Here is a 19,991-nt window from a genome sequence, read left to right on the forward strand (position 1 = left end):
AAAACATGAAAGAAATAAAATAAAAATGTAATAAAATCGATGGGTGGTAATCTGGACGTTGTGGACAGCGACTCCTACAGGTCGGTTGGGGGGACGCCTGCACAGCAGAGACAGGAAGTAGCGGGGGTAGTGTGAGCCTCCCCCATGCGTTACTCCTCGCCACTGAGAGTCCGCGCTGGCAGGTGAAAAGATGTGACAGGCTGCCTCCTCGTGTACCGGAGGGGACACGTGATGCAAGGCTTCTATCCTCCCTGCAACCGGCCAGTGGTGGGCATATGCGAGCGGCGTTCAAGACAGGGGAGGGGAGAATTGGAAACACGAAATTGGGATGGGAGAAAAAATAGAAAATAAGGAGAAAAAGTGGATAAAAAAAATAAATAGATAGAGACTTTGTTTTTTCCTTTTTGTTTGCGTTTGTGTTTTCAGTGGCTATATGGACCTGGACCGGGTCCAAAGAAAGTACCGTACACACACTGCTGCCTATCTTTAAATGGTGTCTAATACGGTGTCTAATATATTATGTAATATATATATATATATATATTTCTCAAAAAAATCTCCTTCTAAAAAAATGTCAAATGTAAAAAAGATAAATTGTTACTAAATCATGTATAAAATGTATTAAAAAAACCATGCAAGTCTTGGGACCGCCCCCTGATCACCAGGTGCGGCCGATAGCTAATCTATTTAATTTCCTGTATAAAAAGATGTAATTTTGTGTTGTGTTCATACTTGAAAAAGACCGGAGCATCAACAGTGAGTTGCGAGCCGCGCCTTGTTTCCTGTACTACTGTTTCTACAGCTTGGCTCGGAGCCGCGCCTTGTTTCCTGTACTACTGTTTCTACAGTTTGGCTCGGAGCCGCGCCTTGTTTCCTGTACTACTGTTTCTACAGTTTGGCTCGGAGCCGCGCCTTGTTTCCTGTACTACTGTTTCTACAGCTTGGCTCGGAGCCGCGCCTTGTTTCCTGTACTACTGTTTCTACAGTTTGGCTCGGAGCCGCGCCTTGTTTCCTGTACTACTGTTTCTACAGTTTGGCTCGGAGCCGCGCCTTGTTTCCTGTACTACTGTTTCTACAGCTTGGCTCGGAGCCGCGCCTTGTTTCCTGTACTACTGTTTCTACAGTTTGGCTCGGAGCCGCGCCTTGTTTCCTGTACTACTGTTTCTACAGTTTGGCTCGGAGCCGCGCCTTGTTTCCTGTACTACTGTTTCTACAGCTTGGCTCGGAGCCGCGCCTTGTTTCCTGTACTACTGTTTCTACAGTTTGGCTCGGAGCCGCGCCTTGTTTCCTGTACTACTGTTTCTACAGTTTGGCTCGGAGCCGCGCCTTGTTTCCTGTACTACTGTTTCTACAGTTTGGCTCGGAGCCGCGCCTTGTTTCCTGTACTACTGTTTCTACAGCTTGGCTCGGAGCCGCGCCTTGTTTCCTGTACTACTGTTTCTACAGTTTGGCTCGGAGCCGCGCCTTGTTTCCTGTACTACTGTTTCTACAGTTTGGCTCGGAGCCGCGCCTTGTTTCCTGTACTACTGTTTCTACAGTTTGGCTCGGCACCAAGGAGCGGGGGAGGTGCGTTATTTATCTTTCCTGAAGGTTTAGTAAAGTCATACATCACACGTCACATGAGTTTGGACTTACGGGGGATTGGGTAGGCGAAGCGCTCCGCGTGCTTAGTGATGAGAGTGTTCTTAATGTGCCTCCTGCCCACACCATGGGCACCTGGGTAGGAGAGGAGGAGGAGGAGAGGAGAGGAGAGGAGGAGGAGAGGAGAGGAGGAGGAGAGGAGGAGGAGATGAGGAGAGGAGGAGGAGGAGAAGGAGAGGAGGAGGAGGAGATGAGAGGAGGAGGAGGAGGAGGAGAGGAGGAGGAGGAGAGGAGGAGGAGGAGGAGATGAGAGGAGAGGAGGAGGAGGAGGAGAGGAGGAGGAGGAGGAGAGGAGGAGGAGGAGGAGGAGGAGAGGAGAAGGAGAGGAGGAGGAGGAGGAGATGAGAGGAGGAGGAGAGGAGGAGGAGAGGAGAGGAGGAGGAGGAGGAGGAGGAGGAGGAGGAGATGAGAGGAGGAGGAGAGGAGGAGGAGATGAGAGGAGGAGGAGAGGAGGAGGAGGAGGAGGAGAAGGAGAGGAGAAGGAGAGGAGGAGGAGGAGGAGAGAGGAGGAGGAGGAGGAGGAGAGGAGGAGAGGAGAAGGAGAGGAGGAGGAGGAGGAGATGAGAGGAGGAGGAGGAGGAGGAGGAGAGGAGAGGAGAGGAGGAGGAGAGGAGAGGAGAGGAGGAGGAGAGGAGAGGAGAGGAGAGGAGAGGAGAGGAGGAGGAGAGGAGAGGAGGAGGAGAGGAGGAGGAGGAGAGAGGAGGATGAGGAGGAGGAGGAGGAGAGGAGGAGGAGGAGGAGAGGAGGAGGAGGAGAAGATGAGAGGAGAGGAGGAGGAGGAGAGGAGGAGGAGGAGGAGATGAGAGGAGGAGGAGAGGAGAGGAGGAGGAGGAGGAGGAGATGAGAGGAGGAGGAGAGGAGATGAGGAGGAGGAGAGGAGGAGGAGGAGGAGGAGGAGAGGAGGAGGAATTAGTGATGAGCGTGTTCTTAATGTGTCTCCTGCCCACACCACGGGCACCTGGGTAGGAGAGGAGGAGGAGAAGAAGATGAAGACTTTCACATAGGGATGTCCGATATTATCGCCCGATATTGGCATTCAAATGTAATATCGGAAATTATCAGTATTGGTTTTCAAAAAAAGATTTTTTTTTTTTTTTTTTTTACATTTATTTAACCTTTATTTACCCGGGTATGCATAATGTTGTGTTAATTCCACGACAAGAGATATGTAATGTTAATTACCTCAAATTATTCCGTTTTTTTTTGGCGGGGAAACCCTGCATATATCGGTATCGGTTGATATCGGTATCGGAAATTAAGAGTTGGACAATATCGGTATATCGGATATCGGTAAAAAAGCCAATATCGAACATCCCTACTCTCACAGAATGTTTAGAATGCCCTTTTGTCATCCATGTTGGAAGAAACAATGTGTGGTTGCTATGTGTCGCTAGATATGAGAAATAACCACTGGATCTTGTAAAACCACTCACAGTGGAACCAGTAATGTTGTGCTATTCCCGTGTTTTTTTAAGTGGTTACCAAGAATAGAATAGAAATACTTTTATTATTCAGAGGGAAATTTTACATTACAAATCGCTCACATTAAACATTTAGACAGAACAAGTCACGAATAAGAATAACAAGTCCTAACCCGATAACACACGAGACCCTCTTCTTGGGACCAAGTAAGGTTTCGTCGATATTCCAATGTACAGTCTCCCCCCCCCCCACCCCCACCCCACCTACCCAACCTCCTCCAATGTACAGTTTCTACGTCAAATGTATAGACTCTCTTTTTGTATCACAAACAGTACTGTATTTGTAAATCTAGTATGTCATAAATGTATAGATGTAGCAGTACTGTCTATCTGTATGTCATGTATGTCATATATGTCCTGATGAATTGAAAATGGGGGACCCTGATGTAAACAAGACGAAAGTCTTTCTCTGGTCTGCATCCCCTTAACAAGTGTGTGTATTGAGCCGTACTGTATTGTACCAATTCTGCAATCTGTTAACTCTTTCAGTGCCACTCACGAGATTTCTCTGTTTTTTTTATAGGTGGTTGCGTGCCACTCACGAGATTTCTCGGAATTATTATTATAATTTTTTTTTTGCGATCTGAAAAATTATTGCATCACCCGAGCCTACCCGAGTATAGCCGAGCTGCGCCGGTGATCACTGTGGAAAAAAGCGCCCCCTGTCGTCTCCCAGATGACATAAGTGATTTTGGAATGGACTCAATGAAAATGAATGGGGAAAAAAATCCGGTACTCCACATTTTCCAGTTCACTGATCCAGCCGGGGTTACCAGAGTTAATTCTGGAGCCTCAGATCCCCGCGGATCATGGAGATCTACAGTGTCGCGTTGGATCCATACACGTATCGATTTTTTCGAATGGTGATCAGGAATTGGAATATACCAGTTGGATACCATCTGATGTCAGGTAAGGACTCTATGTTATCAGTGGTAGGATAATCGGAGTAAGTTTGATGAAGTTATAAGCTGTTTTGTGAAATGTCTTCTTTCGGTTTCACTGTAAAAGTCTGTGAGGAAATCAACGGAGCGATTATCAGTGCGCGGCCGTAATGTGCTTGCGTGCACGTATAATATTGATCATCTAGCGTTTATTTGAAAACGATTCATAAAAAGGCCGACGAATATCAACGTTGTGGAATATTCCACTAAAAGACGATTTTCATAGAATGCTCCAGAATGAGCTGTTTTTTATATCAAAACGGGGGCTTTTCTAACTGCTCTGAAATGGAAACGACGCGATAAAAAAACAATCTGCCTTCACAGCACTGACTGGAAAATAGTCTTTGATAATGCGATGGGCAGATTAGACACATAGCCATAATTTAAAACATAGATTAGGCGATATTAACGTTAACATTGGCGCCGATGGTGGCATTCAAGCGGTAAAACGGAAAACCAGGCATGGCACTGAAAGAGTTAATAACATTTTCAATCAATCAAACAAAACAACTTGCCTAAGAATAAGAATAGAATAAAATATACAGTAAAAAAATATATATATAATAATAATAATACAGTAAAAATATCTACAGTGAGTGTAATATTGCACAGTGTTGTTTCAAAGGTAAAAGTCCAGGAAGATGGTAACTGTCACTGTACCAATGGTGACAGGCAGCCATGTTGGAAGAAAGAGAATTCCCAGTCTAACCAGTACCTACCCAGCAGCACCAGTGTTTTCCTCTTGAAGGCCGGCAGCTTGACCACTTCCTCGTACGTCACCAGGTCTAGTTGGTCGAAGACTGGAGAGAGAGAGGAGAGCCGGTGACTAGAGGGCTGGGACTGGGACGCAGGGAGGCTGTGTGTCCACTAGAGGGCTAGGACTGGGACGCAGGGAGGCTGTGTGTCCACTAGAGGGCTAGGACTGGGACGCAGGGAGGCTGTGTGTCCACTAGAGGGCTAGGACTGGGACGCAGGGAGGCTGTGTCTCCACTAGAGGGCTGGGACTGGGACTGGGACGCAGGGAGGCTGTGTGTCCACTAGAGGGCTAGGACTGGGACGCAGGGAGGCTGTGTCTCCACTAGAGGGCTGGGACTGGGACGCAGGGAGGCTGTGTCTCCACTAGAGGGCTGGGACTGGGACGCAGGGAGGCTGTGTCTCCACTAGAGGGCTAGGACTGGGACGCAGGGAGGCTGTGTGTCCACTAGAGGGCTAGGACTGGGACGCAGGGAGGCTGTGTGTCCACTAGAGGGCTAGGACTGGGACGCAGGGAGGCTGTGTGTCACCTAGAGGGCTAGGACTGGGACGCAGGGAGGCTGTGTGTCCACTAGAGGGCTGGGACTGGGACTGGGACGCAGGGAGGCTGTGTGTCCACTAGAGGGCTGGGACTGGGACGCAGGGAGGCTGTGTGTCCACTAGAGGGCTAGGACTGGGACGCAGGGAGGCTGTGTCTCCACTAGAGGGCTAGGACTGGGACGCAGGGAGGCTGTGTGTCCACTAGAGGGCTAGGACTGGGACGCAGGGAGGCTGTGTCTCCACTAGAGGGCTAGGACTGGGACGCAGGGAGGCTGTGTCTCCACTAGAGGGCTGGGACTGGGACTGGGACGCAGGGAGGCTGTGTGTCCACTAGAGGGCTGGGACTGGGACGCAGGGAGGCTGTGTGTCCACTAGAGGGCTAGGACTGGGACGCAGGGAGGCTGTGTCTCCACTAGAGGGCTAGGACTGGGACGCAGGGAGGCTGTGTGTCCACTAGAGGGCTAGGACTGGGACGCAGGGAGGCTGTGTGTCCACTAGAGGGCTGGGACTGGGACGCAGGGAGGCTGTGTGTCCACTAGAGGGCTAGGACTGGGACGCAGGGAGGCTGTGTGTCCACTAGAGGGCTAGGACTGGGACGCAGGGAGGCTGTGTGTCCACTAGAGGGCTAGGACTGGGACGCAGGGAGGCTGTGTGTCCACTAGAGCAGGGGTTCCCAAACTTTTCAGGCCGGGGCCCAGAAAATAAGGCGTCAGAGAGCCGCGGCCCAATGCACATCGTCTGGCTTTCTCTTTTTTTTTTTTTTTTTTTTTTTTTTTTTTTTTTTTTTTTCATGTGACCGATTTTTTAAGCCAAATATCACTTCAATCCTATTAAGTTAGTTCAAGTTAGTTATTCATTTATATGTGCTATTTATGAGAGGGCTAACTTGTTGCAAAATAATAATGATAATAATAATAGCCTCATTAAAATACTATTGTTGCTTGGTTGTTTTCAGCGTTTTATGTGCATAATCTGTTATTTAGTTTGAAATGTTCGTTGAAATAAGTAGATTTTTCGTTTTTGTTTATTTATTAAGTTAATATAAAACCATATAGTCACGTTTTAGAATACAATATAATAGAATTTTAGAATACAACTAGAAACACTGCCCTGGCCTGCTTCTAAGTTCAGTGGCCTGAAAAAAAAATTAAATAAAAAAATAAAAAATAAAAAAATAAAAAATAATTTGTATTTTTTTTATTATTTTTTTTATTTTTTTTTTATCATCTCGCGGCCCATCCGTGGCTGCTCGCGGCCCACCTTTGGGTCGCGACCCAGACTTTGGGAACCACTGCACTAGAGGGCTGGGACTGGGACTGGGACGCAGGGAGGCTGTGTGTCCACTAGAGGGCTGGGACTGGGACGCAGGGAGGCTGTGTCTCCACTAGAGGGCTGGGACTGGGACTGGGACGCAGGGAGGCTGTGTCTCCACTAGAGGGCTAGGACTGGGACGCAGGGAGGCTGTGTGTCCACTAGAGGGCTAGGACTGGGACGCAGGGAGGCTGTGTGTCCACTAGAGGGCTGGGACTGGGACGCAGGGAGGCTGTGTGTCCACTAGAGGGCTGGGACTGGGACGCAGGGCGGCTGTGTGTCCACTAGAGGGCTGGGACTGGGACGCAGGGAGGCTGTGTCTCCACTAGAGGGCTAGGACTGGGACGCAGGGAGGCTGTGTGTCCACTAGAGGGCTAGGACTGGGACGCAGGGAGGCTGTGTGTCCACTAGAGGGCTAGGACTGGGACGCAGGGAGGCTGTGTGTCCACTAGAGGGCTAGGACTGGGACGCAGGGAGGCTGTGTGTCCACTAGAGGGCTGGGACTGGGACGCAGGGAGGCTGTGTGTCCACTAGAGGGCTGGGACTGGGACGCAGGGAGGCTGTGTGTCCACTAGAGGGCTGGGACTGGGACGCAGGGCGGCTGTGGTGTCCACTAGAGGGCTGGGACTGGGACGCAGGGCGGCTGTGTGTCCACTAGAGGGCTGGGACTGGGACGCAGGGAGGCTGTGTCTCCACTAGAGGGCTAGGACTGGGACGCAGGGAGGCTGTGTGTCCACTAGAGGGCTAGGACTGGGACGCAGGGAGGCTGTGTGTCCACTAGAGGGCTAGGACCCCCCCCCCCCCCTACATATGATATAGACGTTTCCCCTCCTGTCTTTTTTGCTACAATGATGACAAAAGTACTTGCTCTCAAAATAACGTTTATTTAAGTGCTTAGTGCTGTTGACATTACACTGCTTGTAGCATAATAGCATATTTGGATAAGTTTGACAATTTCTCAAAAATAGAAAATCATTATTTAAAAAAATACAGAAAAGGATCACCAAGTTACAATTTCTCAAGAAATATAAATAAATACAGAAGATAAGCACTCGTTTACTCAGTGGACATTTCTAGCTCAATGCGAGGTCTGCTGCTGCTGGCTAATAATACGGTCAATACGCAGGGAGATCTTTGACAAGGCAACACGCATGTCATCATCAAGGCTCAACTTGGCCCTATATTTTGTTTTCAGAGCTGTCATGGATGAAAAGCCAGCTTCACACAGATATGTGGTGCTGAATGGTATCAACACCTTAACTGCTGCATCATGAGATACTTGGTACTCAGCACCACACTCTGAAACTAGCTCTCCAGGTGGTATCAGATGAGATTTCAATGAGTTCTTCCAAGAGTTTGGATGGAGATGTGTCAGGAAGCTTTGTCTCAATGTTGACTGTAAAGTTTTTTTTATCCAGAGTAACTTGGTGATCCTTTTCTGTGTTTTATTAAATCATGATTTTCAGTTTTTTCAGTTTTTGAGAAATGGTCAAACTTATCCAAATATGCTATTTTCATGGAAAACAGTGCAGCTGCAACAGACTTTAGTGATAATTTTACATCATTTTCTGTAATTCTATTTAAAAAAAAGAAAAAAAAGTATTTATTTTTTATTTTTTTTAATCTCAAGGCACCCCTGGCAGCTCTCTGAGGCACCCTTGTGGGCCGCGGCACCCCTGTTGAGAACCGCTGCCCTAGTGGATACACAGGCTAAGTACTCCCTTAACGCTTAGTTGGCATCCTTCAAATGAACAGTGAACACACAATGACGACGCTGTGGGATTACATGTGTAAAAGTAAATGAGTGGTGTTTCGGTGTAATGAGAGGAGACTGAATTAGGTGAATAATAAGAACAGCCTGAATTAGGTGAATAATGAGAGGAGACTGAATTAGGTGAATAATAAGAACAGCCTGAATTAGGTGAATAATGAGAGGAGACTGAATTAGGTGAATAATAAGAACAGACTGAATTAGGTGAATAATAAGAACAGTCTGAATTAGGTGAATAATAAGAACAGCCTGAATTAGGTGAATGTCTATCTGGATGAAACATATGACCTCGACACATCATCACACGTGTGATTTCTATGTACAAACAAGCAAGTATGCATGGGGATATGACCGAGGCATTAACACATTGATTAACACATAGTTCATGCCGACCTTTGAGTGCCCCCGACGCTATATAGCGTTTGTTTGTCCTTTTTTTTTAATTTATTGGCGATTTGAATTCATATTTCATCAATCGAGCCTGGGGTTAGTGCTGCAGAGTCTCTCTGAGCTCAATTGGGAAGATACCGCCCCCTATCGTCTCTCCATGTGTAACTGCACCCCATTACTTTACACTGATGCAGGGGGGGGGCCAGTTTGCTCGATCGATTGTGCTTGCCGGCCCGGAAAACGCGTGGATTATGTATTTACAGGACCCAACACTGTAATCAATAAGGGTGATCGATATTTGGAATGGCGATCAGGAATTGGAATAATCTTTTTGGATAACATCTGATCTCAGGTAAGGAATTTATTTTACCAGTCTTAGGATAATCAGAGCTGTTTTCACAGAGATATAAGCGCTTGCCCTATGTGTGATGTGGCTGTTTGGCTGTGATCGCTGATGAGGAAATGAGAGAATCGATTTTTCAGCCCGCCTCTATAGCGTGCATAAGTACACATATACTATCAATAATCTAGCGTTTATTTGAAAACGATTCATAAATAGGCCGAAAAATTACAACGTTTTTGTGTATGCTAGAATATTCCAGTAAATCCCGATTATCACGGAATCTTTATATTTTCCTGAAAAACGAGGGCTTTTCAAAATGCTATAAAACGAAAATGAACCGATTAAAAAACAATCCGTTTCGACAATGTTGACTGCAAACAAGTCATTGATAAGCGATGGGCAGATTAGACACATAGCCATAATTTAAGACAGAGATTATGCATTCACAACGCTATCATTGAAGTGGGTCCTGGCATTTAACCATGTTTCCCATGTTAATGGCCGGGTACTGAAAGTGTTAAGTGCTTCTCACATTTGTATTCATGTATTTTTCTAAAAAAGGTAAACAAACGTCTGACAGAAGAGAAACACAATACTTAAGTACTGTTTTTGGGGATTTGTACTTTACTCGCGTATTATTAGGTTTGTATACTTGTACTTTTACTCAATTACATTTCAGAGGAAAAAACACACACTTTTTACTCCTTACATTTAAAACGCAGACCTACAAAGTACAAATCTCGCAGGTCCAACCATTTTAATTAGTATATTTGTTTCTCTGGCCGAACTAATGCTAACGTTATTAATCATGCGGCCGCACTTTATTTAAAAAAACAGCCAATCAAATCCCCATCAATGGAAAATGAACCCGCCCCATACCCATGCTGATTGGTCCTTGTGCAAGTATAACGGGTACGTCCTAGTACCCGTCACGAAACTTCGACCATGCCTCGAGTGGGAGTCGAACCCCGAGCGTCTGCTCCGGGGCCAGTATAGCAAACCGCTGCGCCAAGAAGGGAATTCCCCTCTAAGCGCTCGGTTTATCTGCCTCTGGGGAGTGAGTTTTACACACTTCTATGTGCCGTAGTCACACTATCGCGGCACATATCCGTTACACAAGACTAGAAAGCGGGGATCTTAAACACTGATTAAACACCTGCTATCAGAAGAACAGACAGTCAGAGTGACGAGCTACAGAAGACGGCCACACTGATAGTACGAGTGTTGAAGAGGACGAAACGGAACATTTCATTCCCCCGGAATAATTTTTTTTAACTTTTTAGTACCTAAGTACATTTAAAAGTAGAAACTTTTTTTTAAACTTTTAATCAAGTGTGTTTTTTGACACCGGGTGCCAGCGCCGCCAGGCAGATCAGCATCTAAATCGGCAGAACTATGGTATTCAAATGACGCAATTATCACAGAGAATGTGCACCGTACAGCAATATGCCATTTCAAAATCAGCACTGAATACGATTTTCTTTCTTTTTTTTTTTATCAAGGTCGTACGCCCCCTTTTAACAGGGCACACGACCCTGCCTCTGCCCACGACAGTGACCTCGGTAACGGAGACGAGATAGATCTGGGATAATCAATGGTAAGCTACACCAGCATCCGGGCTATTTGAATGAGATTGTCAGTTAGGAACTAGACGGGGGCTTACGATACGAGCTCACGACAACAACGACGACAACAACGACAACAACGCAGCTGTCCATCAATCACCACCAAAAACAAAACAGGAGGGAGAGAGGGAGAGAGAAATGGAAGGAATGAAGAGAGAGAGGGATAAGAGGAGGTTACTTACATGCAGCGAAGCCATTGGGTTAGAGACGGCATGAAATTTAGACAGAGGGCGAGGGGTTAATTAAAGACATTAATATAAAACAACTAAATAAAAAAGTGTAAACCCATACATGTGGTAAGGATCTAGGGGTTAGAGTTAGACACTGAACACAGAGCTGACAATCAAAGACAATGGTTCGAGAGAAGAAGGTTACAGCAGGTCATTACGCTCAGAGATAGTTGGGATAGTTAAAGGAACACGTCAACATGATGTGAAAGACAAGGAAGATAGATACCAATGTGCTCCCTGTGCTTCCAGTAGAAGGCTATCCGGCTGCAAGCTAGCCTAGCTTAGCACAAATTATAATGGAAGCGGATACGTACCAGCTAGCCCAGCTTAAAACTGTTTTTGGCCAACAGCTAGGCTAGCTGGTCCGTATCCGCTTTCATTCATTTGTGCTAAGCTAGTCTAGCTTGCAGTTGGATAGCTTTCTACTCAACGCACAGAGAGGAAACTGGTATCCATCTACTTGTCCGACTCTGGAGAAGACGGCAAGCATAATGTTGGCGTGTTCCATTAAAGGAGACCATTGCGGTTAGAGAGAAAGACTCTGGAATAATTAAAGGAGATTGTTACAAGGAAACGATCATGCAGCATTTACAATACAGGAAGAGACATTTGGGATGTTAGAACAGGCAATATGACAATATCATTATAGTATATTATTGCTAATATACAGTAGTTCTACCTAGTAGCCTACAAGTCATTCTAGAGTAGTCGATTTCACAATGTGGTTTGGCCTGGTGAGCTACTAGCTAGACCGTTTCTATGCTACTAGCTAGACCGTTTCTATGCTACTAGCTAGACCGTTTCTATGCTACTAGCTAGACCGTTTCTATGCTACTAGCTAGACCGTTCCTATGCTACTAGCTAGACCGCTTCTATGCTACTAGCTAGACCGTTCCTATGCTACTAGCTAGACCGCTTCTATGCTACTAGCTAGACCGTTCCTATGCTACTAGCTAGACCGTTCCTATGCTACTAGCTAGACCGTTCCTATGCTACTAGCTAGACCGTTTCTATGCTACTAGCTAGACCGTTCCTGTGCTACTAGCTAGACCGTTTCTATGCTACTAGCTAGACCGCTTCTATGCTACTAGCTAGACCGTTCTATGCTACTAGCTAGACCGCTTCTATGCTACTAGCTAGACCGTTCCTATGCTACTAGCTAGACCGTTCCTATGCTACTAGCTAGACCGTTCCTATGCTACTAGCTAGACCATTTCTATGCTACTAGCTAGACCGTTCCTATGCTACTTTCTAGCTTTGCATCAGTTCTTAGCTCTTGGAGGCAGCATAGCTTTCAATAAGTTACATTTAAAGCATTTTAAGACCTATTTGAGACAACTTTGAATATAATTTAATACCCAGGCCATAGCCTACTGGCAAAAAGGAAAATGACTGAAAGGAGTAAATCCATATGAATTGTTCGAGGAACTGATAGACTATCACCATACTGCTTACTTTGCAGCGTGGACATCACCCCCAAAAACACATTTAAAACGAGATACAGAGAAGTTATGGCAACATAGAAGTAACTTTGTAATCCAATACATTTGTTGAGACCCTTTCCACAACAATCCCGATTTTCAGACTTTTTAAGACCCCGCCGGGACCTGGTTTCAGTTTATGCGAAGGCCAGGCGGCACAACCTCACCGGCCTCTTGCTGCAACCGAGACGTACGTGTGTGTGTGTGTGTGTGTGTGTGTGTGTGTGTGTGTGTGTGTGTGTGTGTGTGTGTGTGTGTGTGTGTGTGTGTGTGTGTGTGTGTACCTGCGTTGTGCTTGGCCAGGTACTTGTCCTTGTACTGTTTCTTCTTCTTACCAAACCAGGTACAGCTGGCCTGCTGCTCCTGTTTGGTCTTCTCCATGGCTATACACGCCACCCGCCTGCAACACACACACACACACACACACACACACACACACACACACACACACACACACACACACAACTTTGAGACGGTGCCCATACTTTCACTTAAGTATCATTTCTGGGTACTTTTTACACTCCTGCATAATATATATATATATATATATATATATATATATATATATATATATATATATATATATATATATATATATATATATATATATATATATATATATATATATATATATATATAAACACCCACCACTCCTGGAGCTCCGGGGATCAAACCCGCGGCGCCGTGCTTGGTGTTCTACCATACAGGTTAGGGGTGTAAAGGTACACGTATCCGTAGCGAACCGTTTCAGTGTGTACCGTACCGTACCGAACGGCTGTGTACCGAACGAACACACCGGTGTGTTTTAACCCCTAACGACCGCCCACCGGGGGCTGTTTTTTTTTTCTTCACAATCTAATAATATAATAATAATTATTATTATTTTCTTTTACAAGTCGATTATTAATTTCAATATAGAATATTCGTTGACGGCCCTACAAGTACAGTTAGTTACTGCACACTACATCGCCCCTGAGTGGAACATGGAAAGCCAAACTTTCCCCCCACTGTACCGAAAACCCGCACCGAACCGTGACTTCAAAACCGAGGTACGTACCGTACCGTGACTTCAAAACCGAGGTACGTACCGAACCGTGACTTCAAAACCGAGGTACGTACCGAACCGTGACTTCAAAACCGAGGTACGTACCGAACCGTGACTTCAAAACCGAGGTACGTACCGAACCGTGACTTCAAAACCGAGGTACGTACCGAACCGTGACTTCAAAACCGAGGTACGTACCGAACCGTGGTCTTTGTGTACCGTTACATATAGGGCTGTCAAAGTTAATGCTTTAACTTTGGAGATTAATAAAAATTATTGAAAGCATTAAAATAAATGTATCTAGATTAATCTATGGAGTGAAAAATCTCCAATCTTAGCGCCGCGGATATAAGAGAGAGGTCTTTAAAGCTGAGTCAACGTTGAGGGTTTTGTTGAACATTTGTATTTCACAGGAGAGACACTGTATTCAAAGAAAGCTATTAAAATAGTCTTTGAGTCTAAATATACTTTATTTGTGTTGATTTTACATTAATTCCATGATTTTACTCAAGTAAATATCTGTTACAAGCTTCGGTCTTAAGTAGAAAAATGCTATTTTTAATCTAGAGTAAAAAAAATGTAATCTATTGACAGCACTATATATATATATATATATATATATATATATAAACACCCACCACTCCTGGAGCTCCGGGGAGGGGATCAGGCCAGCGGTGGCGTGCTTGGTGTTCTCCAGCTTGCCCTGCCACCAGTTGTGGTCGTCCTTGGAGATGACCTGGATGATGTCGCCGACCCGGAAGCGGATGCCGGCCTCCTTGCAGGGGATGAGGTCGTCTCCCGCCGGCTCGTACTCAAACTGAGCGCGCACGTAGATCTGTGGGGGGGGGGGGGGGGGGGGGCATGGGGTTTTTAAGGCGGCGAACGTAGCGGAGGGAGAGAGGGAGGTGGGGGGGGGAGGGACTTCGATGGGGGAGGGAAAGGGGGCGAGAATGCGATTGGTCAAGCCACTGGACAATACAGGAAGAGAGAGGGGGGAAGGGTTTGATTGGACGCCGGGCAGCGGGTCAAAATAGCCGGACGACAGCACTCGTTGTTGGGGAACACAAAAATTAGCGAGCGAGAGAGAGCGAGAGAGAGAGAGAGAGAGAGAGAGAGAGAGAGAGAGAGAGAGAGGGGAAAGAGAGAGAATAAAGAGAGAGAGAGAAGAAAGAGAGAGCGAGAGAAAGAAAGAGAGAGAGAAAGAAAGAAAGAAAGAAAGAAAGAAAGAAAGAAAGAAAGAAAGAAAGAAAGAAAGAAAGAAAGAAAGAAAGAAAGAAAGAGAGAGAGAGAGAGAGAGAGAGAGAGAGAGAGAAAGAGAGAGAAAGAAAGATAGAGAGAAGAAAAAGAGAGAAAGGAGAGAGAGAAGAAAGAGAGAGAGAAGATAGAGAGGGAGAAGCAAGAGATAGAGAGAGAAGAAAGATAGAGAGAAGAAAAAGAGAGAAAGGAGAGAGAAGAAAGAGAGAGAGAAGCAAGAGAGAGAAAGAAGAGAGAGAGAGAGAAGCAAGAGAGAGAGAAGAAAGAGAGCGAGATAAATTAACTGAAAGACTAAAGACAGAAAAAAATCTAAATAAAACAACAAAGCTCTTCACCAGCTGTGTCCATCAGTGCGGTGACCTTTAACCTCCTGTTGCCTCTGTTTAGGTCTCATTTCAGTGGATAGGGTAAAAGCCTATCTAACTAACGATCACTTAAAGGGGCATTTCAACTACCCTGTGGTTCTGTTGTGAGGAGGACGTGTAATCATCTGACATAACACTTCAACTACCCTGTGGTTCTGTTGTGAGGAGGACGTGTAATCATCTGACATAACACTTCAACTACCCTGTGGTTCTGTTGTGAGGAGGACGTGTAATCATCTGACATAACACTTCAACTACCCTGTGGTTCTGTTGTGAGGAGGACGTGTAATCATCTGACATAACACTTCAACTACCCTGTGGTTCTGTTGTGAGGAGGACGTGTAATCATCTGACATAACACTTCAACTACCCTGTGGTTCTGTTGTGAGGAGGACGTGTAATCATCTGACATAACACTTCAACTACCCTGTGGTTCTGTTGTGAGGAGGACGTGTAATCATCTGACATAACACTTCAACTACCCTGTGGTTCTGTTGTGAGGAGGACGTGTAATCATCTGACATAACACTTCAACTACCCTGTGGTTCTGTTGTGAGGAGGACGTGTAATCATCTGACATAACACTTCAACTACCCTGTGGTTCTGTTGTGAGGAGGACGTGTAATCATCTGACATAACACTTCAACTACCCTGTGGTTCTGTTGTGAGGAGGACGTGTAATCATCTGACATAAGATCTCGCCAAGCTGCAGCGGGTGATTCGCTCCGCGGAGAGGGTGGTCGGCTGTCCCCACTCCCTCAGGTCCCTGCACGACTCCAGGGCGCTGAAGAGGGCGAGGAAGATCATGGCCGACCCCTCCCACCCCGGACACGGCCTCTTCTCCCTGCTCCCCTCTGGACCCCTCCCTCCCACAGCCTCTTCACCCTGCTCCCCTCTGGACCCCTCCCTCCCTCCCACAGCCTCTTCACCCTGCTCCCCTCTGGACCCCTCCCACCCCGGTCACAGCCTCTTCACCCTGCTCCCCTCTGGACCCCCCCCTCCCTCCCACAGCCTCTTCACCCTGCTCCCCTCTGGACCCCTGTTTTTTCATCCGTACATTTCCGTATTTATACCGTTTTGAATAGAGTATGGTTTGGGTGTTTTTCAGTCATTCCAGGAAAAAGACGAGAAAAAGGCATTTTACTGTAATCCAGTCATCACGTTGTAATTTTTCGGCTGATTATCTAATCATCCTGAAATCAACGCTAGATTATCATTATCGTCTCCTCGTCCATACATGAAATGACCGTCGTAGCGGGCCCCCCCCCCCCCCCCCACCGCAGCCAACGGTAAACAGCCATACACGGTCCACACAGATAGCTGTGATCGCGGTAGAAATAAATGTCAGATGAACGATCAAATTTATATATAATGTTCTTACCTTGTATCTGATGTAGTGCAAAAGAGATAATCCAAATATCTGATCGCAATTCCAAATAATGCTCGTGGAGGTCCGCACCACACTACCGACCGTTTCACAATGACGGGCGGGCGGGTGGGCGGAGTTACTGTTCGATGCCATCGTTGTATAGAACTGGCTCGCCTGAGTATTTAAACCCCGCCCGCCCAGCTCAGATCGGCTCCTAAAACACAACAGCCCATTTTCAATGAGATGCAATAGCTCCGCCTGGCAGTAGAGGGCGGTGTTGACCGTCTGCCAGCTCAGACAGGCTCTGAAGGGTATACCAGCGGCTGCAGCTATGAATTATGAATAGATATAGCGAATATAAACAAAATAACGATCCCAAAAACGAGTAAACTCGTTTCTGGCGTTGAACGCATGGCGGGCAATAACGAGTAAACTCGTTCTTGGCGCAGAAACGGTTAAAGGAATCTGAATTTTAATCTGTGTCTCAAGAACTCATTAACCCCCCCCCCCCCGCCCTCCTCTGTGTGTTGTAGTCTGAGCTCTCAAGACAGAGAACACGGCGGTAAGGTTCATTATCACATGTCCTCTTCACAACCGAATGACGGGACTCGGGTTATAAAGTGACGAAATGCCCCTTTAATACCAAGCCCTCTCATGTAACACTCAAAAGGTTTTTATACTTGTAGAGTTTGTTTCTGTGACATTTGCGGCAGCGTTTGTAGAGTAAAGGCTGATTATAGACGCCCACGCATGTCTTTATCTGCAGCGGTGGCAGCTTTGAACATTTATAGTTCCAAGCGACCTTTTTGCTCATCTCTCCATCCACTTGTGGGGCTGTGTCGCTCCTACATGCAGCTACATCTGTGGAGAGACCTCACCTGTGTCTCCTCTACTCTGTCTCCTCTCAGCCTTCCTACTGTCTCAATAAAGAACCTTCTCTCCTGTGTCTCCTCTACTCTGTCTCCCTCTCAGCCTTCCTACTGTCTCAATAAAGAACCTTCTCTCCTGTGTCTCCTCTACTCTGTCTCCCTCTCAGCCTTCCTACTGTCTCAATAAAGAACCGTCTCTCCTGTGTCTCCTCTACTCTGTCTCCCTCTCAGCCTTCCTACTGTCTCAATAAAGAACCTTCTCTCCTGTGTCTCCCCTACTCTGTCTCCCTCTCAGCCTTCCTACTGTCTCAATAAAGAACCTTCTCTCCTGTGTCTCCCCTACTCTGTCTCCCTCTCAGCCTTCCTACTGTCTCAATAAAGAACCTTCTCTCCTGTGTCTCCTCTACTCTGTCTCCCTCTCAGCCTTCCTACTGTCTCAATAAAGAACCGTCTCTCCTGTGTCTCCTCTACTCTGTCTCCCTCTCAGCCTTCCTACTGTCTCAATAAAGAACCTTCTCTCCTGTGTCTCCCCTACTCTGTCTCCCTCTCAGCCTTCCTACTGTCTCAATAAAGAACCTTCTCTCCTGTGTCTCCTCTACTCTGTCTCCCTCTCAGCCTTCCTACTGTCTCAATAAAGAACCTTCTCTCCTGTGTCTCCTCTACACTGTCTCCCTCTCAGCCTTCCTACTGTCTCAATAAAAAACCTTCTCTCCTGTGTCTCCTCTACTCTGTCTCCCTCTCTGCCTTCCTACTGTCTCAATAAAGAACCTTCTCTCCTGTGTCTCCTCTACTCTGTCTCCCTCTCAGCCTTCCTACTGTCTCAATAAAGAACCTTCTCTCCTGTGTCTCCTCTACTCTGTCTCCCTCTCAGCCTTCCTACTGTCTCAATAAAGAACCTTCTCTCCTGTCTCCTCTACTCTGTCTCCCTCTCAGCCTTCCTACTGTCTCAATAAAGAACCTTCTCTCCTGTCTCCTCTACTCTGTCTCCCTCTCAGCCTTCCTACTGTCTCAATAAAGAACCTTCTCTCCTGTGTCTCCTCTACTCTGTCTCCCTCTCAGCCTTCCTACTGTCTCAATAAAGAACCTTCTCTCCTGTGTCTCCTCTACTCTGTCTCCCTCTCAGCCTTCCTACTGTCTCAATAAAAAACCTTCTCTCCTGTGTCTCGTCTACTCTGTCTCCCTCTCAGCCTTCCTACTGTCTCAATAAAGAACCTTCTCTCCTGTGTCTCCTCTACTCTGTCTCTCTCTCAGCCTTCCTACTGTCTCAATAAAGAACCTTCTCTCCTGTGTCTCCTCTACTCTGTCTCCCTCTCAGCCTTTCTACTGTCTCAATAAAGAACCTTCTCTCCTGTGTCTCCTCTACTCTGTCTCCCTCTCAGCCTTCCTACTGTCTCAATAAAGAACCTTCTCTCCTGTGTCTCCTCTACTCTGTCTCCCTCTCAGCCTTCCTACTGTCTCAATAAAGAACCTTCTCTCCTGTGTCTCCTCTACTCTGTCTCCCTCTCAGCCTTCCTACTGTCTCAATAAAGAACCTTCTCTCCTGTGTCTCCTCTACTCTGTCTCCCTCTCAGCCTTCCTACTGTCTCAATAAAGAACCTTCTCTCCTGTGTCTCCTCTACTCTGTCTCCCTCTCAGCCTTCCTACTGTCTCAATAAAGAACCTTCTCTACTCTGTCTCCCTCTCAGCCTTCCTACTGTCTCAATAAAGAACCTTCTCTCCTGTGTCTCCTCTACTCTGTCTCCCTCTCAGCCTTCCTACTGTCTCAATAAAGAACCTTCTCTCCTGTGTCTCCTCTACTCTGTCTCCCTCTCAGCCTTCCTACTGTCTCAATAAAGAACCTTCTCTCCTGTGTCTCCCCTACTCTGTCTCCCTCTCAGTCTTCCTACTGTCTCAATAAAGACACAAATATTAAGGGGAGAGGACTTCCCACTCTCCAAAAAACACACAAATGATGTCCTAATAGTAAGAAGTAAACGTGGACCAAAAGCTGTAACCCTGGCGACACAGTTCCACTGAAAAAGGTCCAAGATAAGAACAAAACATAAAACCTTCCCTTTAAGAACCAAACATGGAGGCTACATTTAGCTAAGCTAGCGTGGGATCTACACACCACTACAATGACCTGGCAATGTGCATGTCTACTGGGCAATGAGAGCAGTGCGGGGGGGGGGGGGGGGGGGGGGGGGGGCGGAGCCAGGGGGGGCGGAGCCAGGATGTAGTTCTACAACGAGGTCGTCCGCTCTGGGACGGCTTACCTTGATGGACAATTTGTCCGTGATGGCAGAGCGGGAGATCTATAGGGTTAAGAGCATCACACACACACTTACACACAGGTCATCACACACACACACACTTACACACAGGTCATCACACACACACACACACTTACACACAGGTCATCACACACACACACACTTACACACAGGTCATCACACACACACACACACTTACACACAGGTCATCACACACACACACACACACACTTACACACAGGTCATCACACACACACACACACTTAAGGCCTCTGCATGCTACAGAAACTTCAAAGCAACTTCAACACAACATCGACAAAGCAACGGTGT

The 19,991-nt window shown here is 46.6% G+C and overlaps 1 protein-coding gene across 1 annotated transcript; it reads right to left on the minus strand.

The window, feature by feature from the left end:
- Window positions 1–1,635: 1,635 nt before the first annotated feature.
- Window positions 1,636–19,703, minus strand: LOC311247866 (peripheral plasma membrane protein CASK-like; the record flags this gene model as incomplete). Its single annotated transcript, XM_084338851.1, has 5 exons — window positions 1,636–1,716; window positions 4,783–4,863; window positions 12,792–12,907; window positions 14,191–14,387; window positions 19,665–19,703. Coding segments are annotated over 5 exons (514 nt in total), but the record flags the coding sequence as incomplete, so codon positions are not given.
- Window positions 19,704–19,991: the final 288 nt, after the last annotated feature.

The sequence above is a fragment of the Notolepis coatsorum genome, assembly GCF_963971535.1.
Source record: "Notolepis coatsorum genome assembly, contig: SCAFFOLD_2615, whole genome shotgun sequence".
NCBI lineage: Eukaryota > Metazoa > Chordata > Actinopteri > Aulopiformes > Paralepididae > Notolepis > Notolepis coatsorum.